The 25,943-nt window shown below is 37.1% G+C and overlaps 2 protein-coding genes across 19 annotated transcripts in view; both read left to right on the plus strand.

Moving 5' to 3' along the window:
* Nucleotides 1–7,721: 7,721 nt before the first annotated feature.
* LOC131430277 (protein MEMO1) lies at nucleotides 7,722–10,314 on the plus strand. 2 transcript variants are annotated; one of them, XM_058595109.1, is made up of 8 exons: nucleotides 7,722–7,847; nucleotides 7,910–8,040; nucleotides 8,133–8,214; nucleotides 8,467–8,548; nucleotides 8,617–8,685; nucleotides 8,751–8,975; nucleotides 9,179–9,503; nucleotides 9,571–10,314. In XM_058595109.1, exons 3-8 carry the CDS (start codon nucleotides 8,166–8,168, stop codon nucleotides 9,700–9,702), a joined length of 882 nt encoding a protein of 293 aa, XP_058451092.1. In that variant the 5' UTR covers nucleotides 7,722–7,847; nucleotides 7,910–8,040; nucleotides 8,133–8,165; the 3' UTR covers nucleotides 9,703–10,314. The 2 variants fall into 2 exon arrangements, with proteins under 2 accessions (XP_058451092.1, XP_058451091.1); XM_058595108.1 differs by having other exon boundaries at nucleotides 7,722–8,040.
* Nucleotides 10,315–16,487: 6,173 nt separating this feature from the next.
* LOC131430278 (restin homolog) overlaps nucleotides 16,488–25,943 on the plus strand; it is a 272,670-nt gene continuing 263,214 nt past the window's right edge. For 6 of the 17 annotated variants that reach the window (XM_058595111.1, XM_058595117.1, XM_058595120.1 and 3 more), the window contains exons 1-2: nucleotides 16,489–16,719; nucleotides 17,680–18,367. In XM_058595111.1, the coding sequence (XP_058451094.1) occupies nucleotides 18,100–18,367 (268 nt within the window). In that variant the 5' untranslated portion in view covers nucleotides 16,489–16,719; nucleotides 17,680–18,099. The other 11 variants (XM_058595125.1, XM_058595127.1, XM_058595119.1 and 8 more) reach the window with 10 other exon arrangements.

Raw genomic sequence — 25,943 nt, forward strand, 5'->3', positions numbered from 1 at the left:
CGGTTCAAAGCTAGAATTTTCGCCTGAGTTGGGTGCTCGATCAACCCGACTGACAGTGACATTATAAATGTCATTGAATATTCGCTCATTTCATGAATGTGTTAGTGTAAAAGTTAGGTGACTTAAACCATTTCACTACACTCCAGCTAGAGGAATGGATTATGCTGACTAAGGTAGGCCTTTTTGTTAATTTCCAGCGTACTTTAATAGTTTATGGTGAAATTCAAACAAGAACTTGTTATGTAGGGTAACAGAGGTATTTTGGCCCACCTAACAAACTTGATCGATTTCATCGGATTTTATCGATGTTAAGTAACTCATTTTGCATCAATTTGAAGCTAATCACATAAAATTACCTATAGCGGAAGGGGTTTTTGAAGATATTAGAATATTTGGTGGATATTTTTATAAAGTGGGCCAAAATAAAATCAATCATAAAGTGGGCCAAAATACCTCTGTTACCCTACTAGTTCTGTAGGGTAACAGAGGTATTTTGGCCACTTCATATATTTTGGCCCACCTAACAAACTATATGGATTCAATCGATCTTAGGTAACCCATGTTGCATCAGTTTGAAGCTAATCACATTAAATTACCTATTGCGGAAGGATTTTTCAAAGATATTAAAACATTTGGTGGATATTATTACAAAGTGGGCCAAAATAAAATCGATCCTAAAACGGGCCAAAATACCTCTGTTACCCTATATCCGAAAAACTTGAAAATTGAAATTTATATATTCACTTATATTATGTTTTTATTCAAAAATAACCTGGAAATCAGCACGAAAACGTGCAAAATTGGGAAAGAATTAGAAGAAAACGAGTTGACAATTTAGTCCGCATCTTCTCACTGAATTCCGACAGATTTTCGGATCAACCGGTTTAAGGCGAAATTCATAGAATTTTTTACCGTGACGTTACGAATGAACAAAAATTCATCCTTGACAGTTCAGCCGACAACACGACCAGACACTCCGAAGAAAAATTACCATTAAATTTGTCCGTTGACGATTTACCACCAGTTACCATAAATTTAGCGACCCCTTGATAACGGTGAAAATAAATTTATCGTGCAACACTGTTGAAGTTGCTACGAGCTAGTTACCAAGGGACCCCAGACTAAATAAACAAATAGTCTGCAAAAGAGATCACGGAATATGGGAAAGGCCTTGTATCAGGTATGTTAAGTCTGATTGGACTAAAGTTGAATAAAAAGTACAACTAATTTTTAATCGGTAGAAACAACGTGGCGAATCTGGAAGGTTCTTCATTCGAATCTTGGCGAGAGATGTATATCAACCGACCACGAGTTTATTGCACGAATGCTACAACAGTCGCACCAACAACTTGTACTTGGGAAAAAATAGCTTTCAGGATTTGAAATCAATCGACCAGTACAATTTGTGGATTTTTACAACTGATTTTTCGACGTTGAAAAAGTACTATTGTTGACCGGTCCTGATGTACCGAAAAGTTCACTTACTAAGCTGAAAGCTGGATCTCCCGCACAAAATGAAATATTCAAAGGTCACAGGTACAACGAAAAATCATCACTACATTTCATTATTTTGTTTGTCATTCTAAAGGCTACACAACGACGAAGCGAAACCGATCCAATGTATAAATTATCGACCAGGTCGGAAGAAAGAAATTGCATCAGAAAAATTTCAAAGAGAAATTGGATGAGCAAAGCGTAGCTTTAGCATTGTGCAACAATGGCCATTTTCCTAACATAGTTAATTACCCTTTAAACATGTAATAACATGTATTCTTTCGTTTCAATACTTAACATAAAATAATTAGTTTTCTATTAATATCATCTTGCCAAAAATATTCACAGTTTTTGTACGAATAAATATGAAAGTGGGAATGTAGTTAGTTACAAGGTAAATTTATACCAAAATTTACACCCATGTCCAGATTAAATGTATCACTATTAATCTGACCATACTATTCTTTTAATACTATTCAGAATAGTTCCGTTTTCTACATGATCTTTGACCCGACCAAGTGCTGGGATATCTCTGCAACAGTACAATAACTGTTGTCGCTGCAGTTGAGGTCTGGAAAACGCAAGCAGTGATAATCGTTTTTATCACGTTCATTGGGCAATCCAAAACGTCACTACAAGTGCATTACTACACGAATAAAGCGCGGTACTTGCGACATCTTATATTCCACGTCGCACGTGATAATAATGATGGTCGCTGGAAGTATTTTCCAGTTTTCAACTGTAACGAGAATACGCTACCAATTCCAAGAATGCTTGCTGGCGTCCACAGGTAAAAACCAACTTTGGACGAGCGGAAATATTTCTGATAATTCCATGTAACATTAATCACATCACTCCACATTTATTTACATTCTACATGCCTTCAATAAATAGTAACCATGGTAGCTGTTATAAAAAATCTATAATTTATCAACTCGTGTTGCCAGTTTCAACATTTTTATTAGTGATTTCGTTCTGACATTACGAGTTACTGAGGGGTACATAAATTTGCGATACAGTTTTGATAGACGAGTGGCAGGTCATGTCGTCGGTTCAGCTTAAACAAAACAACATTTCAAAAAATCATCTTCACAATTTACAACTAGTCACTATTATTTAATAAATCTCAAAAACAAACCGTATAAAATCGTGAGCAAATGTTTTAATACTCTATTAAGGCGATATGAACCGTAAATGCTCTCATCCAATTTGTCAACAGACAAACAAAAAAATCTCTGTTTACAAACAGTACTGCTGAACTGTCAAAATGTGTTCATCCGATTAAGGCTAGCAGTGACGGTAAAAAACCTAATTCAGAATCGGTTGTTGTACTGGAGTTGGAATTTATTCGGAATTCATTATGATTTCCACTTGGAATTCCGAATGAAAATTTCTCGCCGATTCGGAATTCATTTGAATCTGATAATGTTGGTAACTGCTGTCAAACCGTTTGTTCGAAGTCCGTTTCGAATCTACACTGAAACGAAAATAATAGTAGAATGTACCATTCGAAGGTGAAATTGAAAACACTGCTTCATATAAATCTTGTAGAACATAAATCTTGATTAATTCGAAAACAATTTACCGTATATTTGACCATTTCAATGTTCTGGTATATTCAAGTAGAATATCCGACAAAATAGTACGCGATACCATGCTTATTTAGAGGTACATCTAGAATTTTGAACAACTTGAAATAGTATGTTTTACCATTTTACTGTTCTAGTAATATTACCTTTTTTTCTTGGCATTACATTCCTTTTGTGGAATTTGGCCTTTCTGTTTCAACAGACTTCGCAGCCGATTCTTAGTGTACAGAATCATCATGGCTAGTACGATGGATCCTATTGGCACTAAGAATTCTTCCAGGTTGGGACTCGAACATACAACCACTAGCTTGTAATACCATTACCTACAATTAATATTTCATCCAAATAAAATTTACTGTATATGATAATACATCATAATTGAAAGCAACATGTAATGTCATGCACTATGTAATAAATACAAATAATAATACAGAATAAAGATGAAATTTCGATGGCCACGTTTTGCTTAGTGCTAAACTCGGCAGTTCAATTTGAAACGCTAAGCAGACGTAAAGTTTCTGCTACTTACAGAACACTTTTTGTTTTTGCAAAGGAGTGCAATGTCTTTTCTGACGTGCCAAACGAAAACGTGTTTTCGACTATTTCTGGCCGATGCAGGTTTGGTCATTTAGGGGTTAGCCAACTTTTGTGCTAGGGCACATAGCCGTTTTTATTATTTTTACGTTTCGTCTTTGACTCATCAGTACAGAGCAGTTCAAATTGAACTGCTTAGTGCTAAACTCGTCAGTTCAATTTGAACCGCTAAGCAGACGTAAAGTTTCTGCTACTTACAGAACACTTTTTTTTGCAACGGAGTGCAATGTCTTTTCTGACATTCCAAACGAAAACGTGTTTTCGACTATTTCTGGCCGATGCAGGTTTGGTCATTTAGGGGTTAGCCAAATTTTGTGCTAGGTGTGTGTTCTGTAAGTAGCAGAAACTTTACGCGGTTCAAATTGAGCTGCCGAGTTTAGCACTAAGCAGTTCAATTTGAACTGCTCTGCACTGATGAGTCAAGGACGAAACCTAAAAATAATAAAAACGGTTATGTGCCCTAGCACAAAATTTGGCTAACCCCTAAATCACGGCTTTTTTTTAGAACGGCCAATAAGCCATCCGTCAACATTCACTTTGAAGAGTAATTTCGAATGACTCGGCACTCGCTGAGAGTAAGTCATAATAGTAAACGGCAGAGAAAAGTTTTCTCTTTCGTCTGGTAATAAATTTAATACTCCATATTTCATAGTTCGCTTGCAATTTCTTTCGAAAGTGGAAGTTGACAGGTGGCTTATTGGCCGTTCTAAAAAAAACGCGTGGAATGAACTGTTCTTGGTTTTTTTTTGCAACAACCGGATTTTTTACATGTACTTAAAGAATAATTGCTTGTGACTGTGTTATCCGCTTGTTACTATAACTTATCGTCTAACACTACGAAATTTTCCCTTTTTCTCGTTTGCTCATTAAGAACATCTGAGCAATATTAAATTACAATTTTGTTATATAATACAAATACTACCCACTTCGATTTTTTTCCCGAATTTCAGCAAAACTTATCCGAAATTTGAACATACGAGTGCTCAGCAATCATCTCAGCAAACATTAAAAAAACTGACATTCTCGCATTTTTCATTTGACAGGTAATTTGGTGTTACCGAGACTATAAATTACCTAGATTTTCGTCACTTTTGAAAAAAAAATTACAAATTCATCGGTGTTCATGCATGTGACTTTTATATAAAAAGTACTCTATTGCTCATGAAACTTACTGTTGAAAAATCTTCCATAGGAGGTTGAACCTCCCCCCCTCCCCTTTCCACGGGCCTTGGTTGAACTGATAGGCTCAAAAATGTTTAAAAAAAACAATATATCAGTAAACGAAAATACTGTAAAGCATTTACACAGTGGAATGGATGTACTTTTAAGTCATTTCCAGTAGGGAACACAAATTGATTTTCCGCAGAAAATCAGATTCCATCTTCAACCCGCTAGGTAGGCAACCCGATTCTATTCATAACCCGCTAGGTAGGCAACCCGACAGATGACGTAAATCTGAATAAATTCCAACAGCTGTGTTGCCGATTATGCAATGCAATTTCACTTTTCCATTTTTTTCTGTTTTGTTTAACTGGCATTTTTGTCGTTGATACAAGTAACAACAACATAAGTTAAATTCTTGAAACTACGTGAATATTTTTAAGTCACATTTAAGTGACATTCCAATTGTTGTAATCAGAATTGGCGTGAGAAGAAAAACATCTCATTCGTTATAAAGGGTGATTTTTTAAGAGCTTGAGAACTTTTTTAAACAATAAAACGCATAAAATTTGCAAAATCTCATCGGTTCTTTATTTTAAACGTTAGATTGATACATGACATTTACTTTTTGAAGATAATTTCATTTAAATGTTGACCGCGGCTGCGTCTTAGGTGGTCCATTCGGAAAATCCGCTTTTTTATCGACAAATTTTGTTCAGCGATGAGGCTCATTTCTGGTTGAATGGCTACGTAAATAAGCAAAATTGCCGCATTTGGAGTGAAGAGCAACCAGAAGCCGTTCAAGAACTGCCCATGCATCCCGAAAAATGCACTGTTTGGTGTGGTTTGTACGCTGGTGGAATCATTGGACCGTATTTTTTCAAAGATGCTGTTGGACGCAACGTTACAGTGAATGGCGATCGCTATCGTTCGATGCTAACAAACTTTTTGTTGCCAAAAATGGAAGAACTGAACTTGGTTGACATGTGGTTTCAACAAGATGGCGCTACATGCCACACAGCTCGCGATTCTATGGCCATTTTGAGGGAAAACTTCGGAGAACAATTCATCTCAAGAAATGGACCGGTAAGTTGGCCACCAAGATCATGCGATTTGACGCCTTTAGACTATTTTTTGTGGGGCTACGTCAAGTCTAAAGTCTACAGAAATAAGCCAGTAACTATTCCAGCTTTGGAAGACAACATTTCCGAAGAAATTCGGGCTATTCCGGCCGAAATGCTCGAAAAAGTTGCCCAAAATTGGACTTTCCGAATGGACCACCTAAGACGCAGCCGCGGTCAACATTTAAATGAAATTATCTTCAAAAAGTAAATGTCATGTACCAATCTAACGTTTAAAATAAAGAACCGATGAGATTTTGCAAATTTTATGCGTTTTATTGTTTAAAAAAGTTCTCAAGCTCTTAAAAAATCACCCTTTACTATGTTTTACAAACGAACTTGTGACGTTTGACATGTACTGGTGGTTTGTTGACATTTCCAATAACATGTATTCAAATTAGAATGAACACGTAAACAAACCACCGTTAAATGTTAAACCAAAGATAAACTCAAGATACGGCTCCCCGATGATTTCGGTTTATCGTCAGTTGTAGTTCAATTATTATTTGAAACAAACAACAAGCGTCGAATCGCTACATGCGTCGTTACTATAACAATGTTTGTTTATGTAGTACCAATCCTAAGCTGCAATATGAAAGAAATCTCGGCTGCATGATGAGTAAATCTTGGAACTTGAAAAATCAATTAGATTATTACTAAGAATATATTCAATTTGTTATAATCTTATCTTACAAAGCATTAAAGCAAAGACGTCATATTAACAAGATATCCAGCTCTCACATTTCCCGAATAAATTATTGGCAACAACATTTTTGCGAGCATGGCGCCCTCAAGCGAGTCCTCATCGAATCTCGTACACAGAAGTAGGAGAGAGAAATGTCAAATTCGTGCGCGCCAAAATAGCAGCACTGGGCACCCATACAATTGACATGATAAGTTGAATGTGACACCGTGCGATGGCGTTGCTGAACTGAAGATTGATTTCGCTTCAAGCTGCCAGGGTCTGATTAAAGTGAATAGAAGTAACAAAATATTTTGTGTGATATGTTTACAAAAGTTTACTTCCTTCCAAACTTGTATTGTTACTATGGTATTTTACCGTCATTTTCAAATGTTTATCGACGCTTATTAACGAAGGGTCAATCAAGTTACACTATTACTAATGTCGTTTTCGTTTTTAAACTGCACTACACCGGCGCAGTGCTACACCATGGCATGAATAAACGAACAGAAATGATGAAAACATAAACAGTAACCCTTGACTACAATAAAAGATTCCATTGCACAGAGCTACACCGAACTTTTGATGAGTGCTACACCAGTGGTATCGGTGCAGAAAAAGTGTAGCACTGGAGTAGTGCAATTGATAAAAACGAACGGTTCCAGTGCAGCTTTCGCTGCACCAGTGTAGTGCAATTTAAAAACGAAAACGACATAAGTTCACTGGTGCACGATTACTGATCCGATATTTTTCGATGGATCGTATGGGACATTGTAATCTTGAGTTTATCTTTGGTCATATGATGTTCATTCAGTAAATTTTGTGAGGTTATGTCATGTTTGGGCAAAACCTAATTGGCAATAGCTTCACCTGAATGGAATGCAAACAATGTCACAAGTCGATTTCTGCTGCTCGCATTGTCAGATTATGCTATGCTAGTCGGAATATTTCTCAGCGGGTTTACTAAAACTAAACGTAACGTTGGGTAACACAGGTTATCCATCAGAAATGTCAATTTCAATATCTCACTCACACTATACTATATTCTACCTTTTCTTTGACACATTTGGTCCATTTATGACAGTGAAAAGTTACCCTCGCATCCGCATCCGTGTGTATTTTCAATGAAGGCGCAGCAGCAGTTCCGAGTGGTGACTTTTCTTCGGCTAGGTCAAATCGTGTTGAACTTTTAGCTCGTTTTCACGCGTAATAGGTTACACAAACAGTTAAAATTTCCATCTGATAAAGGCTTCAATTGTTTACCACAGTTTGGATGGTTAACGGGGACGAGCAAAAATAAGCGAAAGAACTTACTCAATCTTTGTCTTTTTAAACATTCATATCTTTTCTTCGGGGCTTCCGTAGGAAGAGTGAACGAAACACGTATCTGTGGAAACAGGTGAGTAAGAGTGAGACCGACGAGAAGAAAGTTGATCATCGTCTTGATCCAGTAGCATCATTGAAAACAAATGCCTTTTCTTCCAATTTCAGCTTGGTTGGTCACAGAAGAAGCACACTAAAGAAATGACCTATCGGGAGGCTTCGCACGCCGGAAGTTGGTATACGGACTCAGGTAAGATGGTCCAGGAGTTGTCGCTGTATCAATTTTGCCCGTGTTAACTGCTTTCTTGGAAGTCATTTAATTTAGGAAAGACAGCATTTTTCGTGTTTCTCTTTGTTCCATTTTATTTACATTTTTGTAGCAGTGTTTCCAGCTTTTTCGAGTTGTCAATCAATGAATGCAATCAATGTTAAAAACGAAGAAGTTAATTTTATTTATTCTGAAACTTTTTAGTATTTGATTTAACTTCTCTTCCGCATACAGGCACGGAATTAAACCGACAACTTTCCAAATGGTTGGACGATGCAGATTTAAGCTTCGGACCGGCCCGTGCAATTATTGCTCCGTAAATATTTTGTTTTGTTTGCCTCGAAATTCTCGCCACATTTTATTTTCATGCTGTTCTCTTCACAGACACGCTGGTTATCGGTACTGTGGATCATGTGGTGCCTGGGCATATCGCCAGATTAGTCCGGCTGTGGTGTAATTATTTGCATAACTTCCACGTAGATTGACGATTTGACGGTAGCATTTTTGTTTAATTGTAGCAAGCGTGTCTTCATTCTGGGTCCGTCGCATCATGTTCGGTTGTCACGTTGTGCTCTTTCGGCCGCCCAGTATTGCCGCACCCCACTGTACGATCTCAAAGTTGATCAACAGATCAATGCGGAACTGGAAGCGACTGGTCACTTCAAGTGGATGGACCAGAAAACAGACGAGGACGAACATAGCATCGAGATGCACCTTCCATACGTGGCCAAAGTAATGGAAGAGTAAGTTTCCATGGCGAGAAGAAACCTTGAAAAAGTATCACTGATAGACCAGATGATCGTTTTTTTTTAATGGAAAAGAAGTTTTGCAAAGAAAAATTTACTCTGCCAGTGATGAGCTCAAAGCTTAAATTTTAATATCATCTCACAGCTAACTTAATAACGTTTTTCAATTCGGCTCATTAGATGATCTTTTCCTACTTCAGCTTCCGGGATCAGTTCACCATTGTTCCAATCATGGTCGGCTCGATTAGCAGCGACTGGGAGGAAACGTACGGTAAATTGCTCGCTCCCTATCTGGCAGATCCCCAGAATCTGTTTGTTATCTCCTCTGATTTCTGCCACTGGGGGGCTCGCTTCCGGTACACGTACTATGAGGAATCGCACGGTCCGATCTACAAATGGATCGAAGCGCTGGACAAAATGGGTATGGATCAGATCGAAACGCTCAAACCGGACGGATTCGGAGAGTATCTGCGAAAGTACGATAATACCATCTGCGGCCGCCATCCAATCGGTGTGTTGCTTCAGGTATTTCAATTCGAGTGTGGGGGCGTTGTGGTTATGTGATCATTACACAGCTTCGTTTAATTTACAGTCCGTGGAAGAACTGAAACGACGTGGCTACCGGATGAGTTTCAAGTTTCTCAAATACGACCAAAGCAACCAGTGCTGTGATAAAAAAGACTCCAGCGTTAGCTATGCCTCAGGATCGTTGATTTTTGAGTAAAGTAGTGTAATAGAAGCTCACAGCGTGCTGAGAACAACGAGAGATTGTAAGATTGAGAACCAAAATCTGTATGGAAAAGGTTTCTAGCATGCGTCAAAACAGTTTTGTTATTGTTAATTTGGAAGAGAAAAAGTTGCTTTTCGAACATTTTTTTTTCGCACCTTCTACCAGCGATGGCAGTTGTTAGTTTTCAGACTCTAACAGTTTTATGCATGTTAGTATCTTCTTTTCTATGGATTTCTAGTGAGAACAAAATATTCTGAGGCACCGCTGAACAAAAATATATTTAAAAAATATTACAAATCGAGAGGTCATAGAGTTTTTAACAAATATTTTTCGTCATTTAAATAATTAAACAATTATTATTTATGCATTATCAATCAATATCTCATCTTTTTCAAGTAGTTTGTAAGAGAATAGTTTTAAGCAACATTTTTCCAATATATTCGAAAATCGCAAGTGTCTCCTAATTGTTTTGACATATGCATAATCAATCTACCTATTCCAAATTCGAGTTGTTCTTTTACATCAGGTAATTTACAATGTTAAGCTTCTGTTTAATAATATGTCTGAATTCTGTCATATGTTTGCAGCTGTATTCTTGTGAATAAATAAAACAGAAGATATTGCAAAAAAAAAAAACAAAAGGCGGTTTTATTTTGATAAACACTGCACACCCAAGTTCATCATTCCATGCTAGACAAACTGCCTGAGAGATTTTAAAAAAGCTCTTCCTAATCCACCTAATGATGTGATAATGCCTTCCGCTTGTCATTCAACCATCCATCCATCAATCATTCTAGACTGGTGGTACAATCTGCTAAATCTAGCAGACATCTGTTCGATCCATGGCCACTTTTCGCTAGTTACTCAAGACACGGATACTTCGAAAATCATCCTCCACTTGATTGATCCCATTTTGCTCGCTGTATTCCGCTTTTTATTGTGCCTACCGGATCAGATTCAAGAACCATTTTCACTGGATTGTCGTTCGACATTCTAATGAAATGCCCAGCCCATCATCGCAGTCGTCCAACTTTTGCTATAGGAGAGAACGGGGCTAAACAGGACACTTATAGAAATTGAAAAAAAAACATTCATTACAACTAGGTTTTTGCTACGAATCCCAATTTGTGATTTGAAAAAATATGCATTACTTTTCGTATCGAATCGCGATGGAGTGACCAGCCCAAAATCCAATATTGCTAAGACACCTTGGGGCTAAACCGGACTATAAAGCTTCACACAATGAAGTACGAATACAGCAGGGTGCCAAATCTCTAGATACATTGAAAATCATTTCTACCTATTTTTTAGGAGAAATCACTCATTGTCGAGCTCTTCTATAAGCTACCCAAAATTAGATCGTTATCTACTCAAACTTTGAGTTGATGGGTAAAAATGGGTAGCGTGCTTTGTTATGGCATAAAATTTGTACTAAGCTTACAGTTACCTAAATTTTGAGGTCATCACTCGTTACCCAAAATTGGGGAGATGCACTTTAGTAGATTTTGGGTAGGTTTTGACCCAAAATTAGGTAGCGGCTGGTAATGAGTGTACCTAATGAGCGCGAGGCAAATGAAAACGGAACTTGAGAGTGAGTTAAAGTATGAAAAAGGAAAGCACACAGAAAAATGAAATTATAAGGGTATAATTTGCATTTCAAATTAACGAAAAATTGGTAATTTGAAGAAGAAAATAACTTATGTTTTACCTCAAAATTTTTACTAGGTGCACAGACGAAACGTAAAATCAGATCGAAAGATAAATTGTTTACCTGAAAGCAAATATTTACTTGTACATATAAGTAAAATATTTTCAAGTTGAAAGTTTTTGATTAAAATGTTGTTTTTGTTAAGTATTCATTTTTTAAACAAAACCTACAAAATAATAATACTCACGGAAAATAAAAACTACCTATTATTTGACTTCTTTTTACTTAAATTTGAGTTCTTTTGAATCTTTTTTTTTCGTTCGCTTCTTCCATTGTTGTCAAAAAACAAAGAGCAAAACCACCCAACACCGCGAGTTTCATTCAATAAGCTAAAATTAAGTAAACCCACAGATAACAGATATACAGGCTCACATATGAACTGTATATAAAATTTGCTCAATCAGCGTGGCGAACACTTACAGATGTCATCACGATTTGGGTTCCGCTTTCACATGAGCCAAAATTTTTGGGTGTCACATTCACTTCACGCTAGATTTTTGTTTTGCTGTTGGTTAAAATGTCAAGTTTATTTTTGTTTTATTCCGATCAAATTCGGAATCAAATTCCGATGCGACATAGAAATAAAGTTGTCTTTAACACTTAGGGAAATCATTTGAAAGTGTTAAAATTGTTGTAGTTGGAATATTTCTGTAACAGACAGGAAGATTTTGTTATCGTTCCGGAACGTAGTGGAACCACAGACTAACAGTCATGACAGTATGAGTAAATTCTAATAAAAATTATTTTTCGTGATGCACTAGTTCCACCTATATTGTACTGCGCGAACTATTTACTATCTGTACACCCCTTGTGTTATGTAAAAGTTTTTTTTACTAGTTGGTTTCCCCTCGTTTGTCAACACCGATCAGCTGCTTGCAGGGATGCCTGATTTCATCAAAATATTTGAAAATGAATCGTCACAATGATTTATTGGATTACGTTGATAATATATTTAACTTTTTCTTGATGTTGGAGGGTAACCATTTATTCGACTCAAATTTGTTCATCTAGACTATTTTTTATTGTGTTGGTAGTTTTCACCCGAAATTAAGTGGCGGCAGACCAGAAGCAAGTAAATATTGTAACAAAACGGGTTCGATTTTTTATTGAGTTGGAGGATGAGAAGTAGGCGCAATTATGTATATAGTTTAGGCAATATCAAAGATAAACTCAAGATAGAGTAGTCTGCGATTTCTTAGGTATCATTTGAATAGAACCCCTCGATGAGCTCGGTTCACTGTCAATTTGAGTATTTTGAAGCAAAACAACAAGTGTCTGATCACTAGATGCGTCGTAACTATGACAATGATTGTTTATGTTTGGAAAAATATCAAGTTACAGTATGAACGATATTGAGAAATTTCGCTTTATATCAGTGATTCTTAGAATAAGAAAGTGAAAACTACTTAGAACCATTGTCTAGAATTTATTTAGTTTGTTATAGCCTCATCCCATGAAGCATCAGTTGTGGCAAGAAATCATTATATGCTGAATGTAAACATATGTGTGCTTCCTTTCTAACTTGTATTGTTTCCATGGCATTTTGTCGGAACTAGTCGACGCTTGTTAACGGAGGGTCAATAAAATTACATTATTACTGAACCAACTGGTTCACGATTACTGACCCAACATTTTTCAATGAAACGTATGGAACATTGTAATCTTCAGTTTATCTTTGGCAATATGTATTAAATCTGTATCCTGCATGAAATTCGCATGGACGTATACAAATCAATACATTACAGGTAATTCTGTATGAATGGCAACTCTGTTGGTAAATGAAAAAAATAAAGACAGTCTAGATGACAGACATGATGTTTTTGATAGGGTAACGTGGCGCCATCATGACACATGTGAGTACTGTCCCAAATAATGGAATATTCGAAATGACCGTTAAAATGATTGAAGAATCAAATTTCAGTGTCCTGTCTGTTAGTCTGTGGTGGAACGTTTTGAATGATCGCGGCGAACAGTCGAGTAGGTGGCAGTAGTGTTTTCAACATATAGCAAATTTGAAATTTACACAGGATTTTGAAAAAAAATGTTCGAGCCTGTATATCTGTTATCTGTGGTTTTATTGAGCCATTACTTTCGTTGTAACCGGAATCTGATTTTCTACTGTAAATAACATGGAAGTGCATCAATTCTACGGCGTATATGTTTGGCAATATTTTCTTCATGGGACATATTTTTTTCTTATTTTACATTTTCTAGCCTATTAGTTCAATAGCCAACATAGTATAATGTTGAAATAAATAAATCAATGATAACTAGTTTTAACTGGAATGTTTGTTTTATATTTAAAATCTTATTTTAATTAGTTGTTTAAAATCTCGGCATTGACACACATGCTTGAACACCGATAATTTCGGTAATTGGTTTCCTAAAGCGAAGATCTCGGAAATTTATAGTTTCCTCTAAACCGAAAATCTCGGTATAAACAAATAATTTGTGAAATAAAAAATACCGAGAATATCAGTTGTTTTCATGTTTGCCGAGCACTCGGCCGACGACACGACCAGACACTCCGAAGCAAAATAGGAATAAAAAGTGTTCGTGAGCGATTTACCACCAGTTATCGAAGTATTGAAAATCCACTAAATTTTTCGCTTCCTTTCTACGTATCTATCAACAATATTTGTATGATAGGATAATGTCAAGAGTTTTGGGATTTAGGGTTTTTCCTTAACGTGCAGAATCACGATTTTGCATTTCAATCTTATAATCAAAATACCCTGTCAAGCCGCTCCCACTGATTGTCTCGGATTTGGCGTTTGAAAAGAGTTTCATTATAAGAATCATTCCACGGAAACCATCATCTGCCTAATGATAATCGGTCAGCAAAACAATTTCTCGTTATTGCTTAGAATTTGTTTAGTTTGTTATTGTATAATTCCACAAAGCATTAAAGTCAATTGAAGCAAGAAATCATTATGTGCTGAAGGTAAACATATGTTTGCTCCTTTTCTAACATTTATTGTTTCGATGGCATTTTGCCGAAGCTAGTCTACGCTTATTAACGAACGGTCCATAAAATTACATTATTACTGAGCCTACTGACCCAACATTTTTCAATGGATCGTATGAGACATTGTTGTGTGGTACCAGACCACAACGTGGTTACCACGTGTTACTTCATTCCACAATCATTAGCAACCAGTTTATCTCCATCACAGCAATCGTTTGAGACTTAACACCCGCATTACATTATTGGATACAAGAAAGAACGGAGCGTTTCTCTTCAACAGCAAGATTGGATTGAAAGGACAAAACTTGGAATTCAGAAACTACACATTGGCGAATCCTGCCAGGAGCCGGTTAGTATAATTTACGAATTTACGAAGCACACAAAGCGCCTTTATAAATTTGAAAAAAAAAAGACTTACAAGAAATTTTGTTTTACTGTCGTCAAGCAAGTTGATTTGATCGTCATAGCAAATTGACGGAAGAAATTTTCCTCAAGCAAAATGAAAAAAATAGGTAAGAAAATAAAGCAACTAAAATTATACGTCGGCAAATAAATATTGCGGCTATGATTCCTGAGAATTTTTAGTGCGGATCGGGACGACCGCTTAAAAAATGAATACGGACCGGACCGGCCGTGAGAAATTTAAACGCTTTAACGCGGATCGGGACGACCGTTAAAAAAAATAATAATATGCGGACCGGAACGGCCCAGAGAAATTTTAGAGCGGATCGGGACGACCGCTGGAAAAAAATGGACACGGACCGGGACGGCCGTTAGAAATTTTAGTGCGGATCGGGACGACCGCTGAAAAAAAATGACGCAGACCGGGACAGCCGTGAGATATTTCAGCGCGGATCGGGACGTCTGCTGAAGATATTTGTTATTATTTTGTTGTCTTTAAAAAGAGATATTAAAATCAAATAGTTTATACATTAGGTATTTCTTTATTGTAGATTGATTATTTCAGAATGGCGGAAAAATATGTACGAGCACCCGAGTACGATTCGGTAGATGACAATGAATGGTCTATTGATTGGTCACCTGTACAATTATCCGGCGAAATTGTTAACCACGAAACATTAAATAATTACTCTATTAACGAGAAGTACAACGGAAATTCGCTAACAAACAAGAATAAAAAAAAAAGACTACGAAATTAGAATGGAGCTTATGGAAAAAACATTAAATATTCTGACACGGGCAGTAAATTCATATCAACCGCTGGGAGTATATACTTCAACATTGTATGAGGATGATCACAACTGGAACATCGAAAGTGATAAGACAGATACGTCATCAGGTACAGCAAGCATTAGATGGGAACACATTCACCCTTTTCCAAACAATGTTCCCGCTAACAAAATGTGGGAACAATGGAACAAATTCATAGACCGTTTCGAAATTGCCGCATCTCTTTCAAACATACACAATCCAGCTAAATGCGCACAGATTCTATTTCTATCAATGGGTGAAAAGCTTCAGGGAATATCCAGAGCCGCTAGACTTTACCCAAACCAAGAGAGTCGGAGAATGGAGACAGTCTGACGAAAGGGAACAGGACAAAACAATAACCCAATACGGTAAAAAGGTATCTACGGGAATGGAAATAAATAAACCTCCAGTCAGAGAAAAAAGATTACCAACATACCTGAACAATTTTATAAGCACAATCGAAAAACAATAGAATAAAAGATTAGAATATATACATAAATTAATCCTAAACATATACTTTATTTAGAGATGAGGGAGGATGTGTGGTACCAGACCACAACGTGGTTACCACGTGTTACTTCATTCCACAATCATTAGCAACCAGTTTATCTCCATCACAGCAATCGTTTGAGACTCAACACCCGCATTACATTATTGGACACAAGAAAGAACGGAGCGTTTCTCTTCAACAGCAAGATTGGATTGAAAGGACCAAACTTGGAATTCACAATACACAATACACAATTGTAATCTTGAATTTATCTGTGCTTAGTTTATCGATATTTTTCTGTTGCGTGTGCCTTACGTGCTTACGTTCGACCCCTGTTTTCGAGTGCCGCCTCTGTCGTTTTGTTTACATTCCATCACTGACACCGACCGCCATCATCAGCTGTGCGCGATTTGACGCTGTCAGTGCTTCTGTTCAGCACAAGCAAAATAATAACGTTAATTTTTTTTGCCGTCGTTGACTCGTTTAGGGCGGAATATTTTGTTTCGCATCCGTTGTAAATTTATATAGTGTATAATTGGTGAAAATCGTGCGGATCAATTCAAGTGCCGGTCAATCGCGAGTGCATTTAGATTGTGCGTGTTTTTTTTTCTGGTTCGTATAACGAGTGGTGTGGTAAGATCCCGTTCGAAATGGGTTTTCAGCTTCGTCGCTGCTTTGTTTACCAGTGTCACGAGAGATGGCACGGTTGAAGTGAAATTTCTTCCGTGAAGGTTGTGAATAACCAGTGATTGTGCGATAGTTTTCTTTCGGCCGTGCAAGTTGGAGCAGTGCTTTTACACGACGCTGGATGTTATGCAACGCATGAAGGAAAAAATACAGTTATAATTGATAATTTTAACCTAGAAAATAATCTGCTGGGTAAATCTGCGAAGGATTGACTGCTTCGATGGGGATGTGAGCCGATACGTGGCCCGGTTGTCAGAAGAGGGGGCTCCATCGATGGGATCATTTTAGATGACCGTTAAAAATAGATGAGAATGATTCTTGATACAGCATCGGTATTGTGTTTGGTGCTGTTTTTTTTTTTTTCATGTAGCGAGAAGAACTATCTTTACTCTCAATGTTTGTAAATATTGTCTCACAAAAAATGGTTCAAGTTCAACCATTCAACTTCGTGACAGTTTTTTTCTGTCTGGGGCAGACTGCTGGTGTTCTGCGTCACGCTGTCGAAAATAGCTGTCGTTTGCTTGTCGCAGGAAAACAATTTAAGTGATTTCGCAGCGTGCTAATTGCTCGAGCCGTTGCGTTACAAGGGAACTAGTTTAAATTACTTTGGCGATATACGCATTTCACAGAAATAGATTGTTTTGCAATCATCCATTAGGGATCGATTCGTATGAGATATTGGTACAAAAAAAACGAGGGATTTAGAATACTATTGGTTCTTTTTATTTCAATACTATAATTTTTTTAACATATATTAGAGCCCGGAATCCAGGTAAGTGACAGTGAAACAACCTCTTATTGAATTATCTTATTTGAACCATATTTCTGAATGCTTTCCATCTGAAATGTTTTTCCTCCTAATGTGTTTGGCGTCCGACGAATGACGTCGTTTCACGTTATCTTTAGATAAAAATAAAACAAAAATCTGTCGTAGATCAGTGGCGTAGCAAAAAAAATCGTTAGAACCAAGTAATCAAGAAAGCTGCAATACAAAGAGTCGCAGAAAACCATCCTTGCTACGCTGCTGTCAACAACGAAATTCCCGAAAATTGATACTCGATAACCGCCGGGCGCGAAATCTGTTGTGAATTTCCAAATGCTCAATCCTATTGTATTGGAATTCGGGTGCCAGTCAACTTGTTGACGTCGCTGCATTCCAAATTCGCGAAAATTCATCATTCTGATTCGACGAGTTCACGAGAAGTGTCATATCTTGAGTGCCTCTATTTGGTGAAATTGTGAAGATATCATTTTGATCAATTTAAGCTCCGTTCAGTGTAGTAGTGTTTTGTTTATTAATCTGAAGAAAAGAAAAGAAGAAGAAGAATGAGTGAAACCAGTGATGCCAATGTTCCCGAATCTAACAGTACCAATGAGAAAGGTGCTGAGCCAAAATCTTCCGGTATTCAGCCGCCTAAAGTTCGCTCGATTCCGAAACCGTCCGGTATCAAGCCACCTGCGATGACGCTTAGCACGTCCAATACATCGCTGGCCAGTATTGGTTCCAGCATTGTCGCTCCTGCCAGCCGTATCGGACGTCCCTGTCAGGGACATATCGCACCGAAAGCCGGGCTGCCACCACCAGAACCTAAAAGTGAGTAGAATTTGCCTTGTTTCAATGATCTATAAACCTTTTTATGCGATTGCCTACGTCCCCCCCAGGAACAACAGAAACGACGGAACCAGGCCGAACGTTAAATCTCTTAATTGATTTGGCTGATCTTCTATCAAGATTGTCTGTGAAAAATGTTAACCCGTTCCAAACCAATTAGCGAAGCAATTTCGCCTGTTTGTGGTCAGTCACTAAACTAATCGTTTCGAGTCGTCCACACTAAACACCACCAAATTAACATCGTCGGAACATTTTTCTGACAGAGAATTGATTTGTAGACCGATGCTTAATTTAATTTCGAGATTCGTTCCGGCCGAAAGATAAACTGTCTCGGCAGAGCTGGGGTGTCCTGTAATATGAAACAAAGTTATTATTTGATAAATTGAAAAAATCAGGATTCTTTCCAAGTTTGTTAGTTTTGATATTACGAATTTGTGATCAATACAGAATCAATTTTTCAAATTAAAGTTTTTAAAACAATTGTCCGAGGCTCCCTAACCACTTTCCTAATGAAGTTATTTTGATTTCAACCCACGGAACTGGTTTCGCACTGTTCGGTGAACAGTAGCCGATAGTAAGTAGAGAGTGTGTAACCGGGATCCGTGGCGCTAGCGATTCCGAGAGCTCGATTTGTGCCGTCGCCGATTTTTGCACGGAGGATGTTGGCGTTTCGAGGTCCCGATGAAGCGATGGTGCGTGGGTCAGTGAGCAATTAATGAGTGTCAGTTTCAATTAGGCCAGTGTTTCTTGATTGCACCCCGTTTTTAAACTGAGTTTAAGACAAAAATCCCGAACCTACTAACAACGCGCTGGTACCAGAAATTTCTATACATGCATACATGTTGGCGTGTTTAAATTAGTCTGGGTGGTTAAGAGAATGAAAGTGCTGGTCGTCCTAGTCCAGTTGGCGTATGTTCGAGCTTCGACCTTGAAAGAACAGTTGTTGACAGTAGGATTATTTTACAGTACACATTAGTCATGCGATTGTCCTGAAATGTGAGAATCAGTGGCGGGAGTATCTTGAAACAGAATTTTGTGCCAACTCGAACAAATATTCACAGCATCCTTTCAGATTTCATACACAATCTGTAAATGTAGACTTTGACACATTGTTTTTCCAAAATTGTTTATCATTTTTTTATGAAATGACTCTAGTCGAAAAATGACCAATCGTACAAAAAAGTTTTATAGAGGTGATTGTCACAAAATAAGTCAAATTTTCGAACAAAAATATTGAAAAAAAAGTCGCTAAAAATTTTAAAATTTTTTAGTCAATTTACAAAAAAAAAATCTATTCCAAAGAGTTTATGTCATTAAAAAATACGACCACTTGGTTATAATTTATTGGAAGATGGCTTTTTGGTCAAGTGTTGCTTTACAAAATATTTATTTATTTACTGTAGTTTTGCCCTGAAGATGAAGAGATATTCCTTCGAAACGTCGGCTTTCAACGCAAAATAAATATTTTGTAAAGCAACTTTTGATCAAAAAGCCATCTTTCAATAAATTAAAACCATATATAAATACTACTTTTATTTTCTTATTCAGTTACAAGGAAAAAATAATATGTACATTGAATTTTACTAATTTATTTTTTTTAATGTATTCGTCTATTTTCATGCATTCTATTTTTTATTGTTTCTATTCAAGAAACATATTTTTGGTTTATCTTCTGAATTTGAATATCTTTTTGTCTCTGCTTTGTCACCGGGAACAGGCACAAAAATGTGGAATTTCTGAGTGCCAGATATTGTTTTGGTGTTATATAGTTTTTCGAGTAACATTTAACATTTTGTTGTACTGCTCAGTAGATATGTAGCAGAAATTTAATTTTGTGGAATTTTATCTATTTTTTTTTTCTCTCAACTGCCCGGTTATATAACTCTAATAGGGTTGTTATGGTGTTTCCACAATCACGAGCAAGCCTTGAAAGAGCCACCAATAGCATCACAGGGACCTTTGTCATGTGAAGTTTCAAAAAAAAAAAATGGCCTGGAGATAGATACACAAAAAAAAACCCTAAATAATTGAGTAAAATTCGAAAAAAAAATCTCAGATTTTTATTCAGAAATAAATTAAGCATAAAGGATTCGTACTGTTATATTTATTTATTGATTTTTAATGATAATTCTGAAATAATAACATTACTTAGTACCTAATTTAGAAAATATGTTCGTTCGTTTGAATTTCAAAGAATTCGTAGACGATTATGACTTACACTGGCTCAGTTCTCGATAAAATAATGCACTGAGGATGCCAAATCTCGCATGAAACGTCGAGATCTTCTGTAATCCCGAAAAAAATTTTTTTTTGAAAAAGGATTAGTGTCAGAGTCGGAATAACACCAGGTCTCGACGCTTCGTGCATTTCTAAGACCAAACAAGTGAAAAGGTCTTTAATAAAAAAAGACCAAACAAGAAAACGCATATCTTTGAAAATTCGCATAAAAAACGCCTCACTTCAGAAATCCGCGTAACTTCGGAAATCCGCACAAAAATGTTGCATAAAACCGCATAAAAACAGTGTAAAAAGACCTGTACAATGTGCAATAAAAATTTCGATTTGGGCAAATAACTTTTTTTCTTAAAAATACCATGAAAAAAACTTGAATTTTGAATGGTAGTTATGGAACATAATTACCTATCTTAGAACATAATTTCATCCAAATCAAATATGATGTTTTTTTTGTAAATAATCTTTAAATTTTTACAATTGTATTTTATTTCAGTGTAGAAGTCGATTAAATTTTTTTTCAATATTTGTTTTTGAAAATTTTATAAATTTTGTGAAAATCAATCATCATCATATTTGGATTGATCAATTTTTCACATCTATTGAACAAAATACTAATGTCGTTTTTCTTTGATTCCACTCGCTCGGTGCCAGTGTTTTGCCCTGACAGATGATCAATGAAACGGTTTTGTAAAGTTTGGTTTGCACGCTTGCTGCTCTGAAAAGAAAACGGGTGCAAAATAGTTGCCCGCGAATTGCCCCGAAAGTGCATTTTTTTCGTGCGGTGCAAATCAATGAAACACAGTGCACCTGTTTTGATTGCCCGACTGCACGAAAAATGCACGAATCGAACAAAACACTCCACGAGTGTTCTCAATGAAAAACGGCATAACTAATATCACTCACGCCGAGTGAAAATCTGAAATCGTACAATGTTCAAGAAATACAGATGATTGAACGATTTCCATCAAATTGAATATTTTTATTTTTCTGTTTTCACTTTTCATCTTCTATTCATCAGTTCACGTTGAACTGCGACGCAACTCAGCAGTTCAAGCAGGTAAACTTTATTTAAGGAACACTTCAAGTTGTACCAAAGCAAATTGTGTTTACTGTTAATGTCCCAAACGTATATTAGTTTATGAGATACTGGTCATAGTCAATTGTAATTTTGCTTACAAGTAACCTGTTTTCATTTTTTTTTTATTTTTTACGTTCCATTTTCGAATCATCAGTGATGAATGGCGTAGCAGTTCGCGAAATAGTCATCTCATTAGTAGAGTCGCCATAATATTTTGCCGACTACTCGACTTTCAATCAACAAATTGTGATAAAACAAAATGATACAAAATGTATGCTTCAGCTATAAGAAGAAATACCGCAGAGATAATACTTCGAAAATTGTTCAGTACTGCTGTTATAGCGACGCAAACCTCGAAGCGAAAGCACCTGTTTTCATCTTACGACCAATCTTAAGGTCAATCTACCGAACAGAGACAACAAATTTTACTCTAACGAATGGTTTAATGGTATATGAGATGACTAGTGGACCTGAGATGACTAGAAGCAATCTCGTCGAGCTGAATCGACTGGTATATACCACTATGGGTTTCTTATGATCTGATCAAAAGTTTCCAGGTTTTCCAGTCATTTTTCTATACTTCCTATTGACACACACAAAAATGCGTGAAATAAGTTTAAGAAGTACGAAGAAAGTAAAAATTACGAAAACAGATCGTGCTAAAATTATCGTAACAAGTCATAAGAAGCTAAACAACGATTATTAACTTTTCGTTTGAGTGTTTGAACAGAATGATTTTACAAGGATAATTTTTTTATATTACCATTTAATTCAGTTATAAGTATATCACGTCACTATACAAATTCACTATGTAGCTCACAACACTATAAATTATGTATAATGAACGTCACATCACATGTACGTATTCCGAATACAATTTATATTCTTCTTCAGTGTATCAGCTTTTTGCAATAATTAACAAAACCTGATACAATTATTTTAATTACAATACAATAATTTTAGCACGATCTGTTTTCGTAATTTTTACTTTCTTCGTACTTCTTAAACTTATTTCACGCATTTTTGTGTGTGTCAATAGGAAGTATAGAAAAATGACTGGAAAACCTGGAAACTTTTGATCAGATCATAAGAAACCCATAGTGGTATATACCAGTCGATTCAGCTCGATATAGTGACGTGATATACTTATAACAGAATTAAATGGTAATATAAAAAAAATTATCCTTGTAAACAACGATGCTTTGAAAACTAGACATTAAAAAGTGACGTGAGAAATTAATCTTAATACTAACAAAATAACATTTAAACTTGAGAAGTTCGAATGAGACTTATAAAATAGGAATCCAATTTGAAAATGGAACTAATAAATATAAAACTTTTGAGTAAAGGAAACTGAATGACGAGTGTGAAACATAAAAGCAGAAAGACTAACTTAAAAAAGTGATGATCAGGGGTATAACAACATTGGCCTTCGAACGGATACTTTAAAAAGCGAAGCTTAAAATGAACACAAATCAAATCTCAGTCCATTAAGTTCACTGTCATGGATAAAAATTGAGAGTAAGCAAGTTTAAAGCGATCCTTTTATAATAGTGTCGAAAGTATTAAAGAATAAAGCTTTAGATAAAAAACAAGAATAAAAACCTGTTTTAATCCATCTAGTGGTGTAATGATGCTGGAACCGGAATTAAATCAGATACGGATGAAATTCAGGAAACGTTTGGGACCACAAGACCTTTCATTTGAATCTAAGTTTGTAAAAATCGGTCACGTCATCTCTGAGATAAATTAATAAGTAGTTTGAAATTGGAATTTTTACACTAATCACCCTTTAATTCCGGAACCGGAAGTCGGTTCAAGATAAAATTCAGGAATTTTCTGTAGGATCATTAAGACTACTTATTTGAATTTATTTTATCAAAACCGGGGTAATCGAGAAAAGTTAGTACTCATATTTTCATTTTTTTGCGCATTTTACCCCATTATTCCAGAACAATAAGTCAGATCCAAACAACATTCAGGATTTTTGTATGGGATCGCAAGACCTTTTATTTGAATTTAAACTGGCGAGAATCGGTTCAGCCATCTGCGAGAAAAGTCGATACAAAAAAACGTTACATACACATATACACACACTGACATTTCACGTACTCGACGAACTGAGTGAAGTGGTATATGACACTCGGTCCTTCCGGGCCTCGGTTTAAAAGTCGGATTTCATGGTGATTGCATAACCTTTCTATATGAGAAAGGTAAAAATGTTGAAAATTCTAGCTTACTATAAAAAAAAATGGGGAGCGGTACAGAAACTCAAGAAATTACTTTAGACAAACTAATCAAGCTACAATATACTGCCATGGGTAGACAGAATCTTAAATTTCAAAAATAAAATTACTATACCTAATCCACCTAGTGGTATTCTAACGACTTTGTCTTTCATCAACACAGTATCATTACAACATTTTTTGTCTATCCATTAAGATAATTTCTCCAATAATTTGGGATCATTTTTGTCACCAATTTATTCAGGTTGATTCGAATAGTTCACAAAAGCATGCTTCAGCGATTACGTTACACATTCTGCAACATCTCTCAAGTCAAGTCTATCAGCAATAATGGATTAGAACGTGATCATAGATCACTGTCTGAAATGATTATACGGAAAGAAAAAAAATATTCTATCGATTACGTCACTTGTACGATTATATCTTCCAAACTTGAAAAGACTTTGAAATCGATCTACAGCCCAATTGTAGTCTCGAACGAGTCTAAAATTATAGATATTGATTATTCCATATACAACAAAAAAAATGAGCGGTAATGAGTTCTGAGATCTTTACGTCACTTATGCCATTATATCACCGGAACCGTAACTGACAACCAATTGAACTTGAAACCTGTTTAATAACTCAATAGTAGTTCCCAAACGAGCCTAACTTTGTTGAAACCGACTCGGTCATCTACGAGAAAAAAGAGTGAAGAGAAAAGGCACGTTTTGTTGGGTACGCCACTTATATTTCCGTAATTAGAATTGACAGCCATTTGATCTTCAAACTGGTTGGTAAACGACTGGACAATGCGCAATTCAGGCCCCAATGTGGTGCTTAGCCCCTTGTCCAGTAACTCCTATCCCTACCTCCCCGCGGTGCCGGCTGGGGTACGAGTAACCATAGGAAAGATCGGGTAACCAACCCCGGTGGGACCTTGGTCGTATGCTGACAGGGAAGGGAGGGCTTGCCTTCTCTTTACAGAGAGCGAGCCTACCCGAGCGTCTGTTCCCCATGTTGGGGCGGCTCGAAACAGCGTCTGTTCTCCATGTTAGGAGCGGCTGATTCCCGTCCTTGTGTCAGTGTGGGACTCTAAACAGTGCTGACACGATGGCCCTCCGGCGAGACAGGAGGTTGGTGCAGGCCTAACAAGCCGCCCGGAAAACACTTGTTACGAATAATCAGGATATAAATACGACTTTGAATAATCGGCAAAGACCTACGCGACGAAATAAGGACTACGATTGGAAGCTTGGCACGTGGAACTGCAAATCGCTTGGCTTCCCAGGATACGACCGAATGCTGCATGATGAGCTTCAAATCCGCGGCTTCGATGTCGTAGCACTGCAGGAACTTTGTTGGACGGGACAGAAGGTGTGGAAAAGTGAGCATCGAGCGGCTACCTTCTACCAGAGCTGCGGCACAACCAACGTTCTAGGAACGGGATTTGTAGTGTTGGGCAAGATGCGCCAGCGCGTGATTGGGTGGCAGCCAATCAGTGATAGAATGTGCGTATTGAAGATCAAGGGCCGTTTCTTCAATTACAGCATCATCAACGTGCACTGCCCACATGAGACGAGACCCGAAGGAAGCAACCTACGACAGCTGCCCACGGCGGGATGTAAAACTCGTCATCGGCGACATGAATGCTCAGGTAGGCCGGGAGGCAATGTATCGACGGTGCACAATACTCGTCGCACAAGAACGCCGGGACTAAATCTCGAGCAGCTACGTAGCATTCGTACTGCAGAGGAATACGCGCAACAACTGGAGCTAGTGCTACCAACGGAAGAGCAGCTTGGCGCGGCGACTCTTGAAGACGGCTGGAGGAACATAAGGTCCGCCGTGAGTAGCACTGCTGAAACCGTTCTAGGTACGAAGTTATCGAATCGAGGAAATGACTGGTTCGACGGCGAATGTCAGCAGTTGGTCGAAGAGAAGAATGCAGCAAGGGCGAGGATGCTGCAACACCGCACTAGAGCGAACGAGGAACGATACAGACAGGCACGGAACAGAC

The sequence above is a fragment of the Malaya genurostris genome, chromosome 2 (assembly GCF_030247185.1).
Source record: "Malaya genurostris strain Urasoe2022 chromosome 2, Malgen_1.1, whole genome shotgun sequence".
In the NCBI taxonomy this organism is placed as follows: Eukaryota; Metazoa; Arthropoda; class Insecta; order Diptera; family Culicidae; genus Malaya; species Malaya genurostris.

What these genes read in the sequence shown, in the direction of transcription:
- LOC131430277 (XM_058595108.1), top strand. Translation starts at nt 8,166, where the DNA reads ATGACCTATCGGGAGGCTTCGCACGCCGGAAGTTGGTATACGGACTCA. An exon ending in GCCCGTGCAATTATTGCTCC is followed by an intron (nt 8,549 to 8,616) that starts GTAAATATTTTG and finishes TTCTCTTCACAG; the next exon opens with ACACGCTGGTTATCGGTACT. An exon ending in GTGGCCAAAGTAATGGAAGA is followed by an intron (nt 8,976 to 9,178) that starts GTAAGTTTCCAT and finishes TTCCTACTTCAG; the next exon opens with CTTCCGGGATCAGTTCACCA.